General features: G+C 35.9%; 1 protein-coding gene across 1 annotated transcript in view; it reads left to right on the top strand.

Annotated features, from left to right (window-relative positions):
* The first annotated feature begins 6,171 nt into the window (after nucleotides 1-6,171).
* The window catches only part of LOC106094520 (peritrophin-44), a 33,919-nt gene continuing 20,541 nt past the window's right edge, over nucleotides 6,172-19,549 (top strand). The window contains exon 1 of the mRNA XM_013261743.2: nucleotides 6,172-6,347. Within this exon, the coding sequence (XP_013117197.2) occupies nucleotides 6,344-6,347 (4 nt within the window). The 5' untranslated portion in view covers nucleotides 6,172-6,343. The remainder of the gene's footprint in view (nucleotides 6,348-19,549) is intronic.

Below are 19,549 nucleotides of genomic sequence, written 5' to 3'. Positions count from 1 at the left end.
TGGTATTGTAAATGGGCCAAATCGGTCCACGTTTTGATATAGTTGCCTCTAGAGGGCGCAATTATTATCCGATTTTATTAAAATTTTGCACGTAATGTTTTGGTATCACCTCCAACAACTACGCTAAGTATGGTTTACATCGGTCCATGTTTTGATATAGCTGCCATGTAAACCGATTTTGGGTCTTGACTTCTTGAGCCTCTAGAGGGGGCAATTCTCATCCGATTTGACTGAAATTTTGGACGTAGTGTTTCGGTAGCACTTCAAAGAGCTACGCCAAGTATGGTTTAAATCGGTCCATGTTTTAATTTAACTGCCATATAAACCGATCTTGGGTCTTGACTTCTTGAGCCTCTAGAGGGCGCAATTCTGGTCCAATTTAACTGTTCATAATCTGGTATAGCTGTCATATAAACCGATCTTGGAGCTTGACTTCTTGAGCCAATAGAGAAGCCAATTGTCATCCGATTTGGCCGAAATTTTGCATAAGGTGTTTTGTTATGACTTCCAATAACTGTGCTAAGTATGGTGTAAATTGGTATAGAACCTGATATAGCTGCCATATAAACCGATCTGGGATCTGATTTTTTGAACTTCTAGAGGGCGCAATTCTCATCCGATGTGGCTGAAATTTTGTACAACGGCTTCTCTCATGACCTTCAATATACGTGTCTAATATGGTCTGAATCGATCAATAGTTTGATACAGCTCTCATATAAACCTATCTCCCGATTTTGCTTCTTGAGCCCCTACAAGGCGCAATTCTTATCCGAGTGAACTGAAATATTACACCATGATTTCTACAATGTTCAAGTATTCATTTATGGTCCGAATCGGACTGTAACTTGCATAACTGTAGCACAACCAATAGCATAACGGTTCTTATTCAATATTCTATGTTTGTCTAAAAAGAGATACCGCTCATAGAACTCGACAAATGTGATCAATGGTGGAGGGTTTATAAGATTCGGCCCGGCCGAACTTAGCACGCTCTTACTTGTTTTAGTATTCACTTATTGCCTCCAATACCCAAATCAGATACGGTCCAGACAGTTCTTTAAGTAGTTATAGCGCCGAATTTGAATCTTGCGCATCTCTATAACTCATTTTGTATGGCATTTGAGAGATTTTTATTATATAAATAAGCTTACAGTAAACGCCAACATAATGTGTACAAAAGCCATACTTTTGCAAGCTTTTTTTGTAGCAAAAAAACTCAAATTTTCTGTCACCACTGAATGGAACGTTGTTTAAAAAAAATATTTATTTTACTACAATATTTTGTATAATTACTTAATTTAAAGGCTGAAATAAGAACTTTATAAATCAAATAATTTTGTACACTTCAATTTGACACTCACTGTATAGTCACCACACCCAGCATCCCCATCGCAACAATTCGCTGATGCCTTATTTTTATGGTGTTTTGATTCCTGGCAGTTAAACACTTTGAACCAATTGACATCTTCGATGCCGTCAAATTAATTAAATCCAATGCTGTAGGATCTGATCTAATTGATCCTAAATTTTTAAAAATAATTTTTCCCCATATTCTTATTTCTTTAATTATATTATATCAAGGAGCTGCTGTCCACAATCCTGGAAACAGGCAAAAGTAGTCCCGGTACCGAAAAATAATCAAGAATTTAGACTTTTGAAAGTTGTTAAAAATAGAAGAAGTAGTTTTGACCGCAACAAAATCACTTTTCTGGTTCTTTTCGATCATTCTAAGGCGTTTGACTCTGTTGACCCCAAAATCCTGTCTTAAACTTAAACATTTTTTTAAATTTTCCGAATCTTTAACAAATCTGATTCATTCGTATCTTTCTAGTCGTTGCCAATCCCACAAGGTTCAATATTAGGCCCTCTCCTTTTTTCTTTATACAGCAATGACCTTCCCAAACAGTTGCAGAGTTGTAGTATTCATAGGTATGCCGATGATGTTCAACTGTATATAGGCATGTCAGCTGAGAAAATAAATGATACCATAGTTCGTCTGAATAACGACCTTGACAGTATTAATGCGTGGGCGTCAAAATACATAGCCATTTCCAGAAATCGCACAATATTGCCGCTTGATCTTAACAGTGCAATTAATACTTTTGCAATCGAAATGGCGAGTAATCTTGGCGTAGTTTTTGATGATAAATTATCATGGGCGATTCATATTGACTCGGCAGTTGGCAAAACGTATGGTGTATTAAGGACCTTACGTATACTCCCATCGAAATCAGAATGCTCTTGGCAAAAACATATATCCTGCCAAAACTTTTATATTCTTGTGAAATTTATTTTAATTAAAAATAAATTACATGTTGTCTTTAACCCTAGAGAGATAACCTACGTCTGAGAGAAGTATGCCCTTTTAATTGTTCGCTCTCCCTCTCTCGAATGTTTTTGCAACACGTTGCTGTTTTTATTTTTCTCTGTCATCTGCAGTAGCTTGCCGGTGGTGGTTATTTTGTTGCGATAAGTTCGATACTCTTTGAGTTTTGGCGATCGCATACGTCTCGGAGACGTATGGTTAGCTTTTGTGTGACTTTTACACCCAATTTAAATAAATTAGTTTTGATCGTGATTTTGTTTTTTCTTATTCTGGAAGTTGTAAAATGGACAAATATGAAAATATCCATGAAACGTAAAGATAGAATAACGGCAGCAACTTACGGGGATACAAATGAACACAAACTCCGCGCTGTGATTGGAATTGTAGCTTTTACAGCTGCGTTAAAAGATAACCATCTGGGAACCGATGAAATATTTGATAATACCTACCGTGGAACGCTATTTACTTCGGCTATGAGTCGCGATAAGTTTAAATTCTTGATTCGATGCCTGCGAATGGATGACAAAGCATTGCGAACTTCTCTTCAACCTAATGACCGGTTTTTGCCTGTCAGAAGAGTGTGCGATATGTTCATTGAACAATGCCAACCAATTAGATTGGATTAGAATTAGAGATTGGAACTGTCAGATTTTGTTATGATGCACCTTAAACGCTTTTGCCCTATAAACCAAAGCCTTCTAAAATGGTGCTATCATCCTGCAATGAAAAAGGCACTATCGATAAAAGTAGTGGTAAGCCAGACATGATTATGTTGTATAACCAAACAAAAGGGGAAGTCAACACGCTCGATCAAATGTGTTCAATAAGGTCGTGCTTAAGAAAAACTAACCGTTGGCCTATGGCAACATTCTATGGACTGCTCAATATAGCTTTTGTAAATTCATACGTTATTTATAGCCACAATCTGCAGTATCGAAACCCAAAACCGTGTAGTCGAAGACATTATATGAAAACTTTATCCAGATCGTTGACATCGCCATGGATGGAAAAGCGCTTGAACGCTTCTAGTTTAAATAACGCTTTGAAGCGAAATATAAAAAACGCATTGCTTCGACAGGATGAAAGAGACAATAATGGAGATAGAGAAGAACCTGAACCCAAGAAAAGAAGATACTGTTCCTATTGCCTCCAAAAATAAGGCGTATGTCTAAAATGGTACGTGTAAAATGTACTAAGGGAACATAAAAACAAAGTGTGCAAAACTTGTACCTGATTTGACCATACTTAATACTTTTTTTATTTATCATAACTGTTATATTTAAATAAGCTTAAATAGCGAAGAAATGTGTTCATTTTAGTTTTTAAGAAAACGGCGGTTCGTTTTACAAAATACCTAGATTTTTTTTGTTTATTTTATAAGAATACTGAAAATGTGATTTTTTTCCTACATAATAAAAAAAAGTTCCTCCAAAAATGCATTTGAATAATAAGGAAATATATACAGAATGCATCTCAGTACAAAAAGTTAAAAAATTCCAAAAATATTGTCACCATAAAGAAAAACAATGATACGTTCCACAGACGTATGGTTATCTACTCCGTAACTTCCAATAGGGTTATCTCTCTAGGGTTAATGATGTTTCTCGATATGTTTTTGGTTTGCGAAGGAGAGATCTGATATCGGACTTTGCCAAACGGTTATATGGTGTCACTTTCGTTCGCTGCTGGCACTACACAAAATAAAATATACAAATAAGACGTCTTATTTGTCTGCTATACTTCGTTATGCTAATTCTAGTAGAGGCAAACAAGTGATTCAAATACATACGACACCAATATCGTATATCGGAGCAATGGTTTTTTATCAGTGCAATACGCCTCTGGAATGCTCTTCCCAATAATATCTGAACTTTAAGTAGCGAAAAACAGTTTAAATCTTCGATTTTTAATCATTTTTAATCTTTTTAACATAGTAAATATTTTTCTTAACATTTCTAATCAGTTTAACAATTCCTTATCATGTTTAATGTATGCCTTTTTCAATTTTCAAATTAGCTCTGTTATATAAGGTAGACAAAATTTTGAGCAAATTTATTTATTTAATATAACCCCTTTGTTGATACACACTGTTAAAATGCAAAAATGCATATGTACTTAAAATTTGCTATTTAATTATTTTATACAATTTATAAACTTTTTTTTTTCTTTTATTAATTTGATCTCAGTAATTTTCATTGCTGACTTCAATTTGTTAAAATTAAAAGATATCACTTAATTTTTACTTTATAACTAAGTTGCAAATCAAAATTGTTCGATTACCTTCCCCATACTTTATATAAGACCCATTAAGCATAAAAATCAATACTTAATCGAGCGGTTAATTCTTCCTTTTCCCCATAAGGTTAATTCCTGGAATTCTAAGTCCGCGTACCATTCCTTTGCACACCCATCGTTCCGGTCAAATTATCCTGCCATCAGAAGGACCTTTTGTGCCGCCGAAGCGGCCTTACAATGGTGGACATTTTTTTCTGATCTTTTCGCCCGGATATGCTAATCTCTGGGCAACGTTGGGCTCTAAAGACCACCATTGATTATATTACACTTCTGGAATGCTTTGTATTGAAAATTGGCCATAACGAATATCTTTTTCACAGAACTGTATCTTGCGAATTGTTGCACCATTTCTTATTGATTTGGCAGTAACTACGAATTTTTGATTCTTGTACGTAGGTAGAAAAAAAATTTCAATGTCAAACCACGTTTTGGAATTTTCAAACACCTTTATGAAAATTTGTCATGCATTTACAACATTTTTCCCAACTCAAATTAGATTTGTGATAATTTGCCAATAGAAGGGGTTTTGTTTCTTTTTTTTTCTAAAATTCCCCTTTCCACATGCGCGGCATGCTGACTGCGTCACAAATATATTTATTAATTCATTCAGCTTTAAAAAGAATCATGGTTTTATGTGCTTTTTATGGAATTTAATACACATTATGGAGGTCATTCTAGAAAGAAACATGAGGATGTACCGACAGAAATGTCGCCTATATATTAACTATGCGAATGTTGTGTACTTGCAATTCGCCTTATCACCCTTTACCCGTTTCTCTTAGCTGAGACATAATTTGTGGACCGGTTTAGTAGTCTAGTTTTATTTTGATCAATTCTTTCATACACTTGCATAGGCGAGCGCATATTATTTTATAAGAAGAAAATAATGGGGGGAACATTTTCAATGACAATGTTAAATTACCTTTATTTAGACAGTCCCACAAATAGAGATGCCGTTAGGGAAAATATTGTACTTATATCATGTTCATCGTACTTATATCATGTTATGTACGAACTATCATGGGTATATATTTTACAATAATAGCATAGAAGGAGATGTCTTTTAGATAGTAAAGTGGATTATTTATAATCTTAAGTAAGTACTAAACAATATCCCCATTAGTGAGATGATAAACACTAGTGAACGTTTTTGGATTTTTTTGCCTGGACATTAATGCCCATGACAGTTCTTGGCAATGGGCGAACATTGTAAGCCTATGTAACCACACTACGCCTATGTGATTATTATCTCAGACTAAGAAATTATCCATTTACACCCACAAACCCATTTTTCTAATGCGCTTTCCCTACTCTTACAGGAAGTTAATATTTTTATTTCGTTCATGTGTATCAGAAGCACTATCGAAATTGTTGAAATCGTGCCAGAACAATAAACAAATTTAGTTTGTGAAAAGCAGTAAACATACAAATAATAACAACAAAAAATGACCATTTCGCCTAAAATGCAGTCATAAAAAACGTTTATGGACCCTTTTTTCAAATATTGATTATGTTCGTTCAACTTGTTGCCAGCTCTCACAGGCAATTGCGATGTTAGTCACGAATTTCATTCGCTCTCGTATTGTTGAATATTTTCTATAAATTGCCGCGCTTTGCGTCTTGACCAATAAATCTAAAGTGCAAATCCTCACAACGGTGGCTAAAGAAAATTCCGAAAATATTTAAGAAATTGTGTTTCTTTGCGTGTTTAATGGTTTTAAAATGTGTAAGGATAAAAAAAAAAAACATCAAGGAAGAATTGAATAAAAAGGGATCAAAACTATTAAATTATGAATGAAATTATAAAAATTAAAACAAGAATAATAATATAATAAATGTCTTCCATTCAATAACCTTTAAATAGGAATAAGAGATTTAAAATGAAAATAAGAAACAATAATTTGTGCTGCGAGTACTGTTTGAATATTATTGATAAAAATTTTTTTTTTATTAAATTTTAAGACAAAAAAGTTAACTACCGATATTGAAACTTCACAATATTTTTGGGAAAAAGTGGCCATATATATGAGTTGGCATTGGAATACTGTGCAACACAAATAAAAATTTTCCTGCACTTGAGTTAAAATATATCGAAGAACTAACTAAAATAATACTTTCCATAGGCAAGCAAAAAAAAAAAATAAAAAAATTCAGGGTTCTTAAATATTCTTCAGAAGAGTGTCTATCTCAATATAATTTCGTTAAGGACATTAAGGAAATTTCTTTCATCAAAATGTGGTATGCCATCCAAATATAATTCAAAGCTGAGAGCAATGAGTCCAATGTCCACTAGTTTTAGATTTATTCAAGTTTGTTCTAAAGCCATTCGAAAAGAAGAATCAAAGTATTCAGTTCTCAATATCTTACACACAAATTGTATACTTATATGTTGTACCATCCATAAAAAACTTTTCACAAATTTTTGTGAACTATTTTTCCTATTATTAAACATGAAAATCGGTACACCACCTATCTTCTTCAAATGTATTTGTGCTGATTGCCTATTATGGCATTTGGAAGAGTAAGTTGAGTTTAACCTCTCGACATCCGTATAGAGTAGGTCCAAATCGGATCATACATAGATATAGCTGCTTTATAGCCCGATTTCCCGATTTAGGGCCGTGGGCCCATAAAACGCATATTTGTTACCGGAATTCGCTGAAATAGCAAGTTATTTTCTCATTCTCTAATGAGACGCTCGGAACTAATTTTTTAAGGACAAAATTATATTACAATATTTTCTAAAAACAAAATTTCAGTAACATTTTTCCAAAAAACAAAATTTTTTCAATAAAACATTTTTATTCCTAATATAACATTTCAATAAAACATCTTCTTAAGACTTTATTTTTAATTATTTTTTTTTTCTAAATACTAAAATTCAGTTTCAGTTTTGGGCCTATATCCAAATTATTTTTCAAAGCCTAGACTTCAACAAATTCTTGTATGCCTGCTTAACGCATTTTGCAACACTACATTTGGCTAAACTGTTTTAAAATCTATTTATTTTGATTTTCTTCTCTAAATAGAAACAAAAACAAAATCCATTGGTCTTATCTGGATACAATTCCAACAATATTTTTCAATGCAAAGAAAAAGCTTTAATGACATTTTTGTCTTAAGACAAAATTTTAATGAACAAATGTTAATAATTTTTTTTTTAAATAGTAATAAATTTCTTTTCTTAAGACAAAATATAAGGCCTTCTTTTACCTTTTATGGGTGAAATACCATGCTACGAAAATAGTATATCGCTTGACTAACAGTTTAACAACATAAGTGCCTTTATCTGAATCCCATATGAACTTTATCGGTCTACGAATTTAAGTTTGGATGTAAGGTGTACTCTATTCTTAAAAGACTTTATTTCTGCCCGATATTCTCATGATGTCTGATTTAGGGGTGTTTTCGGGGTTGAGATGGTCCCCCAGACACTTGGCCCTGAAAGAATATCAGCATCGTGCTCTTCTCTCAAATACCATTTATTTAAACCCCATATTGTTATTGGTGTAAGGGGAGATTACAATATTAGGTGTCCCCCAAACACATGGCCCCAAAATTTGTTATCAAATTCGTTTTCTAATCTTAAATACCTTTTATTTGAGCCACATATTGGCATGGGGGGTGTTTTGGGGAATACCAAATGCCTTTATTTGAGCCCCATATTGCGATGGTCAGTAAAAAAAATTTTGTTTGTTGGGTTGACCCCTTTTTTCCAAAGAAATTTGGTCCCGAAAATGGGTATCAATTCTTGCTCTACCCCCCAATACCTTTCATTTAAGCCCCACATTGTCATGGTCGTTAAATATGCCCGATTTAGTGGTGTTTTGGGGAGTGGGGTGGGCCCCCATACACTAAGCCCTAAAAATATATTTGCAACGTGCTCTATTCTCATATATCCATATATCACTTATTTGAACCCCATATCGCCATTGGCCTCAAAATTGGATAACAAATTCGTTTTCTAATCTCAAATACCATTCATTTAAACCGCTTATTGCGAAAGCCAGCAAATATGTCTGGTTTGGGTGTGGGCCCTTTCATTTGAGTTCCATTTTTTCATAGTTGGCAAACATTACCGTTTTGGGGAGTGTTTTGATGACTTGGCTTAGAAAATATATATCAGATTCGCGTTCTAGTCTAAAATACCTTTTATTTGAGCCTCATATTGGTCAGCAAATACTTCCTATTTGGGTGGAGTTATGGGGGTGAGGTGGCCCCATAGATACTTTCCCGAATATTGATATCAGATTCGTGCTTTACATCCAAGGACCTTTCATTTGAGCCCCATATTGCAATGGTCGTAAATTTGTCCACTTTGAGGGATGTTCTCGGGGATGGGCGGCCCCCCAAACACTTGGTCCCACATCTGGATATCAGATTCGATTCTACACTCAAATACCATTTATTTAAGCAGCATATTGCCATGGCCAGTAAATAAGTCCAGTTTGGGTGCTGTTTTGGGGAAGGGGTGGACCCCCCAAAACTTGGCCCCGAATTTGGATATCACATTCGTATTCTACTCGTAAATTCCTTTTATTTGTAAGAATGTCCGATTCAGGGGGGTTTTGGGGGTTGGGATGGTGCCCCTAACACTTGGTCCGACAATTGGATATCAGATACGTTTTCTGATCTTAAATACCTTTTATTTGAGTCCCCTATTGTCGTGATTGGTGTATATATATGTATTTGGTAACTTTTGGGGTGGAGCATCCCCCTAGGTACCCCATGCGAAATTTGGATACTGAATTTTTGTTTGTAGGTTACTGTAAGAGAGCACACAAAATTTCGCGTAAAAGCCGTTTCTGAGTCTATAAGGAAAACACAAACAAACAATCAAACCTACAAACAAATACAAATTGATTTTTATATATGAGACTAGCTGAGCCCGGCCCGCTCTGCTGCGCCCGGTTATGCTATGTTGGAGAGAAGTACTCTAAATTAGAACATTTCTGCGTAATTGTTGTTGAAAATTTATTCCAATTTTTTTTTCTCTTATTTAAACCCCACATTGCAATGGTCAGTAAAAGTCCTTCTTGGGGTGTGGTGGACCCCCAGACACTTGGTCCCAAAAATGAAAGTCAATTTCGTGCTCTATTTCCATAGACCTTTCATTTAAGATCTATAATGCCATGATCGGTAAATATGTCCGATTTGAGGGGTTTTATAGTGGTGGGGTGACCCATAAAACACTTAGTTCCGCAATTGGATATCAGATTCGTTTTCTACTCTCAAATACCTTTAATTTGAATCCCATATTGTATTGGTTGGTCTATTAATCCGTTTGCCTGGTTTTGGGGGTTGGCGGCTCTCCTAGGCATCCCACCCCAGAATTTGATACTGAATTTTTTTGCTTTTAGATCCTTCCAATATTTTATTTTTCTTTTTTCAAAGGACCGATAGGTTGTCATAACAAAGATACATGCTGATGATTAATTTTTACCACTCTGCCCTCTCTCTGTTCATATTGGCATATTTTTAATTGGATCAACTAAATCCAATTGGATCAAACAATTTCAGTTGAAAATTGCCAGATGAAGCTAATTTAAATCTTAGTGCTACTCGCTTAGAGTGGATCATATTGTATGGTGGTTGTCTATAAATAGTCATACATAGACAACCACCATACCATATGACTACCTATTAAATAGTCATCATTTAGTGTTTTTTATACCCAACACCGAAGGATGGGGGGTGTATTCATTTTGTCATTCCGTTTGCAACACATCGAAATATCCATTTCCGACCCCATAAAGAAGTATATATTTATATTCTTGATCAGCGTAAAAATCTAGACGATCTAGACTTGTACGTCCGTTTGTCCGTCTGTCTATTGAAATCACGCTACAATCTTTAAAAATAGAGATATTGAGCTGAAACTTTACACAGATTCTTTTTTTTGTCCATAAGCAGGTTAAGTTCGAAGATGGGCTTTATCAGACTGTATCTTGATATAGCCCCCATATAGACCGATCCGCCGTTTTAGGCTCATAAAAGTCACATAAGTTAACCGATTTTGCTGAAACTTGGGTCAGTGAGTTGTGTTAGGCCCTTCAAAATCCTTCACCAATTTGGCTCAGATCGGTCCAGATTTGTATATACCCGCCATATAGACCGAACCTCCGATTTAGGGTCTTAGGCCCATAAAAGCCACATTTATTACCCGATTTAGCTGAAATTTGGGACAGTGAGTTATGTTAGACCCTTCGACTTCCTTCATTAGTTTGGCCTAGATCCGCTAGATCGGATTTGAATATAGCTGCCTATAGATTGATCTCTGGATTTAAGGTTTTGGCCCATAAACGGCGCATTTATTGTCCGATTTCGCCGAAATTAGGGACAGTGAGTTGTGTTAGGCTCTTCGAAATTTTTCTGCAACTTGGCCCAAATCGTTCCAGATTTGGATATAGCTGCCATGAAGACTGATATCTCGATTTAAAGTCTTGGCCCTATAAAAGGCGCATTTATAATTCGATTTCACTGAAATTTGACACAGTGACTTATGTTAGGCTTTTCGACATCCGTGACGTATATGGTTCAGATCGGTTTATTTTTAGATATAGCTACTTAAAAGATCACTATTTTGTTATGCACAATTAAACAATTGAATTGTACTTATTAGTATTTAGTCCAAATCTGAACATATTTCGATATAACTGCTATGGGACATAAGGTATGAAATTTTCACCGAATTTTAATGAGAGGTGTTTTACACATATACCCGAGGTGGTGGGTATCCAACGCTTTTTTACTTGTTTTTAAATCGCATTAAATTGCCATATTAAACGATTTTATGTGGTAAAAAACTATTTTGGTGCGGTGGCGATAGTTCTTACCGTATAAAACTCTTGAACAAAAAAGTGTAGCCCAGCAACACGTCGTTTAGTCTCGTCTATCGGTGAGCTAAAAATGGTTGCAACCTTATCGTTAAGGGTTGCAACTTCTTCTTTCTCGCTGAATGTTATAATTTCGGGGCTATGGCGGCCTACACATTAATTTAATCACACAGTGTCCCGTTAGGTCATTATAATTGATCCACTGTTTTGGGGTGAGGTGGTCCGCTAGATATATGAGCAGAATAATGATATCAGATTCGCAGTACACAACCTTATACCTTTAATTCAACCTCATATTGTTATGATTGGCGTATGCAGCCGTTTGGTGGAGGTCGTCTATATGAGGGTTGTGCGCCACACTGCCACTTGAGCTCAAATTTGAATGACGCACTCAACTCAAAAAAAATCAATCACTTGATTCCCCATTGTTTTATAGGTCAAATAAACTATTGGAGGCGATTTTAGGAGGTAAAACACCACCTAGGTTCTTGTACACAAAGTTTAATGTCATATTCGTAATCTGCTCTCAAATGCCTACCATTTGTGTTTCATCAAGCTTTGATTGAGTAGTATTCCCATTTGGGGAGCTTATCGGGGTGGGGCGACTATCAATTACTTGGACCTCGTTTTTTATGTCATTTTCGTAGTCTACTCCCGAATACCTTTCATTTGAGACCTTTATTGATATATACGTCCAATATGTCTATTTGGAGCAGTTTTCGAGCTTGGGCTACCCCTTAGATACTTGAACCCAAGTTTTTTACCACATTCGCTTTTTACTCCCCAATATCTTTCATTTGATATCCATATTGTCCCTATCGGTACGCTTTTGATTTTGGGTGGCGTTTTTGTGTTAACGGGGGATGATTCACCCCTTCCAACATCAACAAATTACATAGCCTATACCTCCTTCCTGAATATATTCGTAATCTACTCGCGAATACCTTTCATTCGAGCTCCATATTGTCATTATCTTCCAATAAACCAATTTGGGGGGTTTTGTAATCGGGGCGGACCCCAATTACTTAGACGACATATTTAATATGGAAATCGTACTCTACTCTTGAATACCTTTCATTTAAGTTCCATATTGTGCCAATCGGTCCACTTTTAGTTTTGGGTGGTACTTTTGGGGTGAGTACCCCCTCTTGCGATATCAAAAACGTATATAGCCTATTTCCCTTCCGAACCATATTCGTTATCTACTCCCGAATACCTTTCATTCGATTCCCATATTGTCATTTTCTTCCAACAAACCAATTTGGGGCGTTTTTGGGGTCATTGCGGCCCCCCAATTATTGGACCCAATTTTTATTATGGAATTTGTACTCTACTCTTGAATAACTTTCATATAAGTTCCATATAGTCCCAATCGGTCCACTTTTATTTTTGGCTGGTAAAAATTATATAGCCAATTGCTCCGTCCGGACCACTCCCCACAGTCTGTGAAACTTCAAAGAAATCGGTTTAACCGTTTTTGAGTCTATGCGGAACAAAAAAATTTACAAACCCACAAACAAACATACAAACAAACACAAATTCATTTTATATCTATAGATGTTGCCCAGGTTTGGGTCACCGTGAAATTATTTTTTTTTTTTTTTTTGAAGAAAGGTTTCAATAAATTTCATTGCCATTTATTCAAACGACAACATTTTCCTTAAATTTATTCTACAATAAATACAAATTTCAATAAATGTTTTTAAGAACAAAATTTTAATGAAATTTTTTTTAAAGATCATGTTGCCATGTAATGTTTTTAAAACATAAAATTTTTCAGATCGTTTAAAACAAAAAATTTTCAACATTTTCTTTAAGCCGCAATCTTCACTTTTCTTCTAAAGGCAAAATTTCAATATGTTTTTTTTTTTTTTTAACAAAATTTTAGAAAAAAAAACATGTAGAAGAAAATAATTTTCTAAAGACAAAATTTTTCCCAAAAGACTCAATTTCAATGAAATTTTCCTAAATACAAAATTTCAATGAAACTTTGACTTAAACACGGAATTTTAATGAAATTTTTTCTAAAGACAAAATTGCAATTAAGTTTTTCAAAAAGCCAAAATTTCAAAATTTTTTTTATAAAGTCAAAATTCCAATGAAATTTTTTTAAAGACAGAACATGAATAAAATTTTTCCTTAAGACAAAACTACAATGGAATTTTTTCTAAAGACAAAATTTCAATGAAATTATTTCTGAAACCAATATTCCAAAAATTTTTTTAAGACAAAACTTCAATAAATTTTTTCTAAAACTAAAATTTCAATAACACTCTTTCTAAAGACATTTCAATGAAATTTTTTCTTAAAGCCAAATTAAGATGAAATTTCAAGGAAAGTTTTCAAAGACGAAGTTTCAATGAAATCTGTTTTAACACAATTTCAATAAGTTTATTCATAGAATTTCAAAAAATATTTTAAGACAACATTTTTCTATTCGCAAAATGTCATCGATATTTTTTTAAGACAAAATCTCCATAAAACCTTTTCTTAAGCAAAAATTAAGTGAAATTTTGTCAAAAGCTCAAAGTTCAACGAAATTTTTTGTACAGATGTAATTTTTGTTTTTTTAATTTTAATTGTAATGTATTTTTACAATTTGATCGCAAAAAAATTGTATTTAGAAATTTTTATTAAAGAAAATGATATGTTTTTTTTTAATTATTATTAAATGTTGTTGGTAAATAATTATTAACTAGCCCACGCAAGCACACAACGCTGCGCTTTCTACAATACTCTGTATACTTTTTTTATACCCTCCACCATAAGATGGGAGTTATACTAATTTCGTCATTCTGTTTGTAACTACTCGAAATATTCGTCTGAGACCCCATAAAGTATATATATTCTTGATCGTCGTGACATTTTATGTCGATCTAGCCATGTCCGTCCGTCTGTCCGTCCGTCCGTCCGTCCGTCGATCTGTCGAAAGCACGCTAACTTCCGAAGGAGTAAAGCAAGCCGCTTGAACTTTTGCACAAATACTTCTTTTTAGTGTAGGTCGGTTGGTATTGTAAATGGGCCATATCGGTCCATGTTTTGATATAGCTGCCATATAAACCGATCTAGGGTCTTGACTTCTTGAGCCTCTAGAGTGCTCAATTCTTATCCGATTGGGATGAAATTTTGCACGACGTGTTTTGTTATGATATCCAACAACTGTGCTAAGTATGGTTAAAATCGGTTCATAACCTGATATAGCTGCCATATAAACCGATCTTGGGTCTTGACTTCTTGAGCCTCTAGAGTGCGCAATTCTTATCCGATTGGAATGAAATTTTGCACGACGTGTTTTGTTATTACATCCAACAACTGTGCCAAGTATGGTTGAAATCGGCCCATAACCTGATATAGCTGGCATATAAACCGATCTGGGGTTTTGACTTCTTGAGCCTCTAGAGGGCGCAATTCTTATCCGAATGGAATGGAATTCCGCACGACGTGTTTTGTTATGATACCCAACAACTGTGCCAAGTATGGTTTAAATCGGTCCATACCCTGATATAGCTGCACATAAAAACCGATCTTGGGTCTTGACTTCTTGAGCCTCTAGAGGGCACAATTCTTATCCGATTTGAATGAAATTTTGCACGACGTGTTTTGTTATTATATCCAACAACTGTGCCAAGTATGGTTGAAATCGGTTCATAACCTGATATAGCTGTCATATAAACAGATCTGGGGATTTGACTTCTTGAGCTTTTAGAGGGCGCAATTCCTATCCGATTTGGCTGAAATTTTGCACGACGTATTTTATTTTTACTTTTAACAACTGTGTCAAATAAGGTTCAAATCGGTTCATAACCTGATATAGCTGCCATATAAACCGATCTGGGATCTTGACTTCTTGACCCCTAGAGGTCGCAATTATTATCCGATATGCCTGAAATTTTGTACGACGGATCCTCTCATGACCATCAACAAACGTGTTTATTATGGTCTGACTCGGTCTATAGCCCGATACAGATCCCATATAAATCGTTCTCTCTATTTTACTTCGTGAGCCCCAATGGGCGCAATTCTTATACGAAATGGCTGAAATTTTACACAGGTCTCCAACATATAATTAAATTGTGGTCCGAACCGGACCATATCTTGATATCGTTTTAATAGCAGAGCAACTATTTTCTTATATCCTTTTTTGCCTAAGAAGAGATGCCGGGAAAAGAACTCGACAAATGCGATCCATGGTGGAGAGTATATAAGATTCGGCCCGGCCGAACTTAGCACGCTTTTACTTGTTTATATTTATAATCTAAACTTCTAGGTCTCATAGGATATTCAGGCTTCAGATATACTCCACATTGATGAAATACGCGACTTGCTAATACCTTTGGGTTGAATGCAGTGCATATATCAAAAAGTTGAGATTGTGCACGCACTGGTACCCCTCTACATTAATTTAGGCCCCATATTATTATTCTCGGGTTATATGTCCGTTTTCATGGGTATTGAAGGAGGGGCGAACGCTAGAAACTTGATATTATCTAGCCATTTCAGTTGTTTACCATACTTTCCGTTTAGAGCTTTTACATGTGGACGAAACAAAATGTTTACGCTACTGCCATATACCCTCCATTTGAATATCTTATTGCCATTATTGGGCCACATGTCAACTAAGGTATAAGGCGGACTCTCAGCCACTTTTTAAATGTTGGAATGTTGCATGTTTAGGGATAGGCGATGGGCAAATACTCAAAAGGTGGGCATTTATAATTTTGCAGATATCTTGGGTATAAAAATATGTTCAAAGCAATTTTTTGTGATTTCGTATTCTTTTTAAATAAACCTGATCTTCTGATCTCATAAAATCGGATTTATCTTATATATATAGCTGCTATATAGACCGATCTCTAGACTTAAGGTCTTGAGGCAATAAATTGGTATCGTTCATCCGATATCGTTGAAATTTGACACAGTGATTTCTGGTAGACCCCGTCCTATTTCTTTGAAGTGTGGTTCAGATTGGACTATATTTGGATATAGTTGCCCTTAGACCGACCGCCCGATCCCCCAATGTCGGGTATTGAGGCCATAAAATATCAATCTTTACCCGAATTGGATGCAATTTGGCATAGTATGTTCTGGTAGACCCCTACCCATTCCAAATATAGTCCGATCAGAAGCACACTTCACAGAAATGGGAAGAGGTATACCAGAACTCACGGTGCCAAATTTCATCGAAATGGGATGAAAAAATACCAATTTATTGGCTCAAGACTTTAAATCTGGAGATCGGTACATATAGCAGCTGTATATAACTGAAATCCGATTTTATGAGATCAAAAGATCAGGTTTATATACAAATATTGTTTCCAAATATTTTAATGTCCAAGATGTCGGCAAAATTATAAATACCCAAAAAAGGTATTTATTGGGTATTTACCCGGTAGAAACCCATTTCTATGCATTTTACGTTCGTATTCTTCTCCCTAAACCTTTTCATTTAGACCCAAATTTTTTTGAATCGGGAACATGTCCTTTCGAGCAAGTTTGGTGGTCACATGCCAAATTCCAACTCTATTCTCAAATACCTTGAATATTGTCATAGTATGGTGCCTTTTGGGGTAAAACTTTCTGAATGTTATATCCATGTTTCAAGGTAAGGTTCGCCATAGCCCTGCACAACACAATTCATTTGTGACTGTTTTTGCTGAACTCGTGAACACTGAACCAACATGATGTTGTTTTTCAAGACTATTAATGGCGAGACACTGAAGATAGAGTAAAACGAATAAATTGCTGTTGAGTCGATAATCTTGGAAAACAACCACCATTCAATACTCGGGAGTATTTTAATCTCGAATTCATAGGCGTTACAGTGAGTTATGAGAAATTACTCGCTGTATTTGAAAGCGTCTCTCTGCCATTTTCAAATGATTGACTGATCACATAATTCGTCTGCAAACTGTTTGTTTTCTGATAAAAAAAAATTAGGCGTGTGTGTGTGTTTACCCATGCTTTTGCCAAATCAACCCCGTTGCCTTCGTACGAATTTCGTACTACGAAAGCAGACGACAAGAAAAATAGTACTTTATCTGAAGCAAATGTACCCGTACACATGCCTTGTACAACGTGCACTCACTGAAATCCAAATAAACCTTTATTTTTGCTGAAGGGCTCATTTTATATATTCGTTCAGTTCTCAATTGTCTCATACAATGTTGTATTTTTAAACGAATAGTTCAGTTCTTGCAATACTCTATGATTGTTAGTGTGTCTTGAAAGCAGAAATGAGTGGTATAGCGCTAGCCTTTGGTTCGTACTGTACTTGTAAAACCCTCATTGTCATGATAAGTGGTTAGGGAAAAAGATGACCTCCCAACGCTTCGTTCTGCCTCCCATGCGAGACCCCATATTATCAGATCGCGCTACATACCGCTTTGGGTTGTTTAGTGGCAGTGCTATCCCAATCACAGAACCCCCTTCTGATATCGAAATATAAAGTGCACTATCATCATTTTAAACTATCTGTATATTGCAAGCAAATGTAAATTTATATGAACATAGAAACATACAAAAAGATATCGTTTTTTTTACCTTAAAACATATGGGAACCATCACATAACGTAAGCAAAAATACTGCAGCCTCTATCCTTAACTTGTTTTAATTCTCCGCTAACTTTTCAATTCATAAGGGTCAAAGTAGTTACTTTGAATCCGTTTAATGTTTGCTTCAATGTTTAAATAAGTGTGTCGCCAAAGTTGTATTTAACCGTTGCCAACATATTATGCAGCAAACGTCATTGTCCTTAGCCGCAGCTTAAGCTACTGACTGGCCTTCATGCCAAAGAACAGCAAGTTTGGTGAGTTAAGAATACATTTTGCCATCATACGATGGTTACGTTCGAATTTTTCGCGGTATATTCCCATATTTATTATCATCGACCTGATGTCCTCGCTTTATGTGAAACCCAGGTGGGTGAGGATTCTGATCCACAGGATTTTCACATTCCAGGGTATCACACTCTATCTCTTTTTATCCCCAACAGAGGCCTTATGCTATATGGACGTAATGATATAGTATTCCATAGGCAGCAACACTTGGACTCACAAGATCCGGAATTTAATTCCATTTGGGTTAAATTTAGATTTGGAACACACGTACTTTACTTCGGGTTTATATATAGAAGTCCAAACTCGGAAAGGGAGGTTTCCTTAAGGGGCTTTGACTCCCTTTCTGACCTAATTACTACAATCTTACAGGATTTTCCGGACAGTGAAATCGTTGTTGCTGGCGATTTCAATGTCCATAACTCCCATTCGGGACATACGACTCCGGAGGGTCAACACGCCGAGCTGTTCGCCGCGCAGAATGGCCTGATGCAGCTAGTAAATGAACCGGCACACCTTTCATTTAGGACTTGGGGTCTGAACAAAAATGCCAATACTGAAATGCTGCGCAAATAGGCAAGAACTTCGTGTGCCAGAGTACTTAGACACGAAAAGTTTCTTTACGAACAGCGTCTTCGTGCCAAAGTTATTGCTTCTCCGAGGGGAAACAAGAGCTTTTGTCATTCCTAAAAAGAGTAAAGGGCCCATCGGCAATCCCAACTCTTGTTAAGGATGATCAGGATGATCACTGACCCGGTTGATTCAGACAAGGAAATTCTTCCTTGCCGTTTAGCAATCAACTACTCCCCGTGATTGATAGTGTACCTAGTTCGATGCCTTAGATCTCGACGTTAATAAATCTCGGGGCCTGGACGGTATATCAACACTTGTTCTTTGTAAGTGTTCTTCGGCGCTTGCTCGTCCACTACGCAACCTCTTCAGCCTTGCTTACCGTGCGGGAGTTTTCCCGACGCGTTGGAAGGTTTCGAACGTTCAGCCCATCCCCAAAAAAGGTGGGCGAACAACCCTGCGAATTACCGGCCAATTGCGATATGCTCTGCGCTCTCCAAGGTTATGAAGAGTATGGTTAACCATTATCTTGTCAGATACTTAGAGTCCAATGGCCTTCTTAGCGACAGACAGTATGGGTTCCGCAGAAATCGCTCCACGGAGACCTAATGGCATTTTTGTCGGAACGATGGAGTCGCTCTATCCACCAGTTTGGTGAGAGTAAGGTTGTGGCTCTGAATATCTCCAC

The sequence above is a fragment of the Stomoxys calcitrans genome, chromosome 1 (assembly GCF_963082655.1).
Source record: "Stomoxys calcitrans chromosome 1, idStoCalc2.1, whole genome shotgun sequence".
In the NCBI taxonomy this organism is placed as follows: Eukaryota; Metazoa; Arthropoda; class Insecta; order Diptera; family Muscidae; genus Stomoxys; species Stomoxys calcitrans.
Note: the sequence above shows the minus strand (reverse complement) of the source record. Positions and strands in the feature narration are given on the sequence as shown.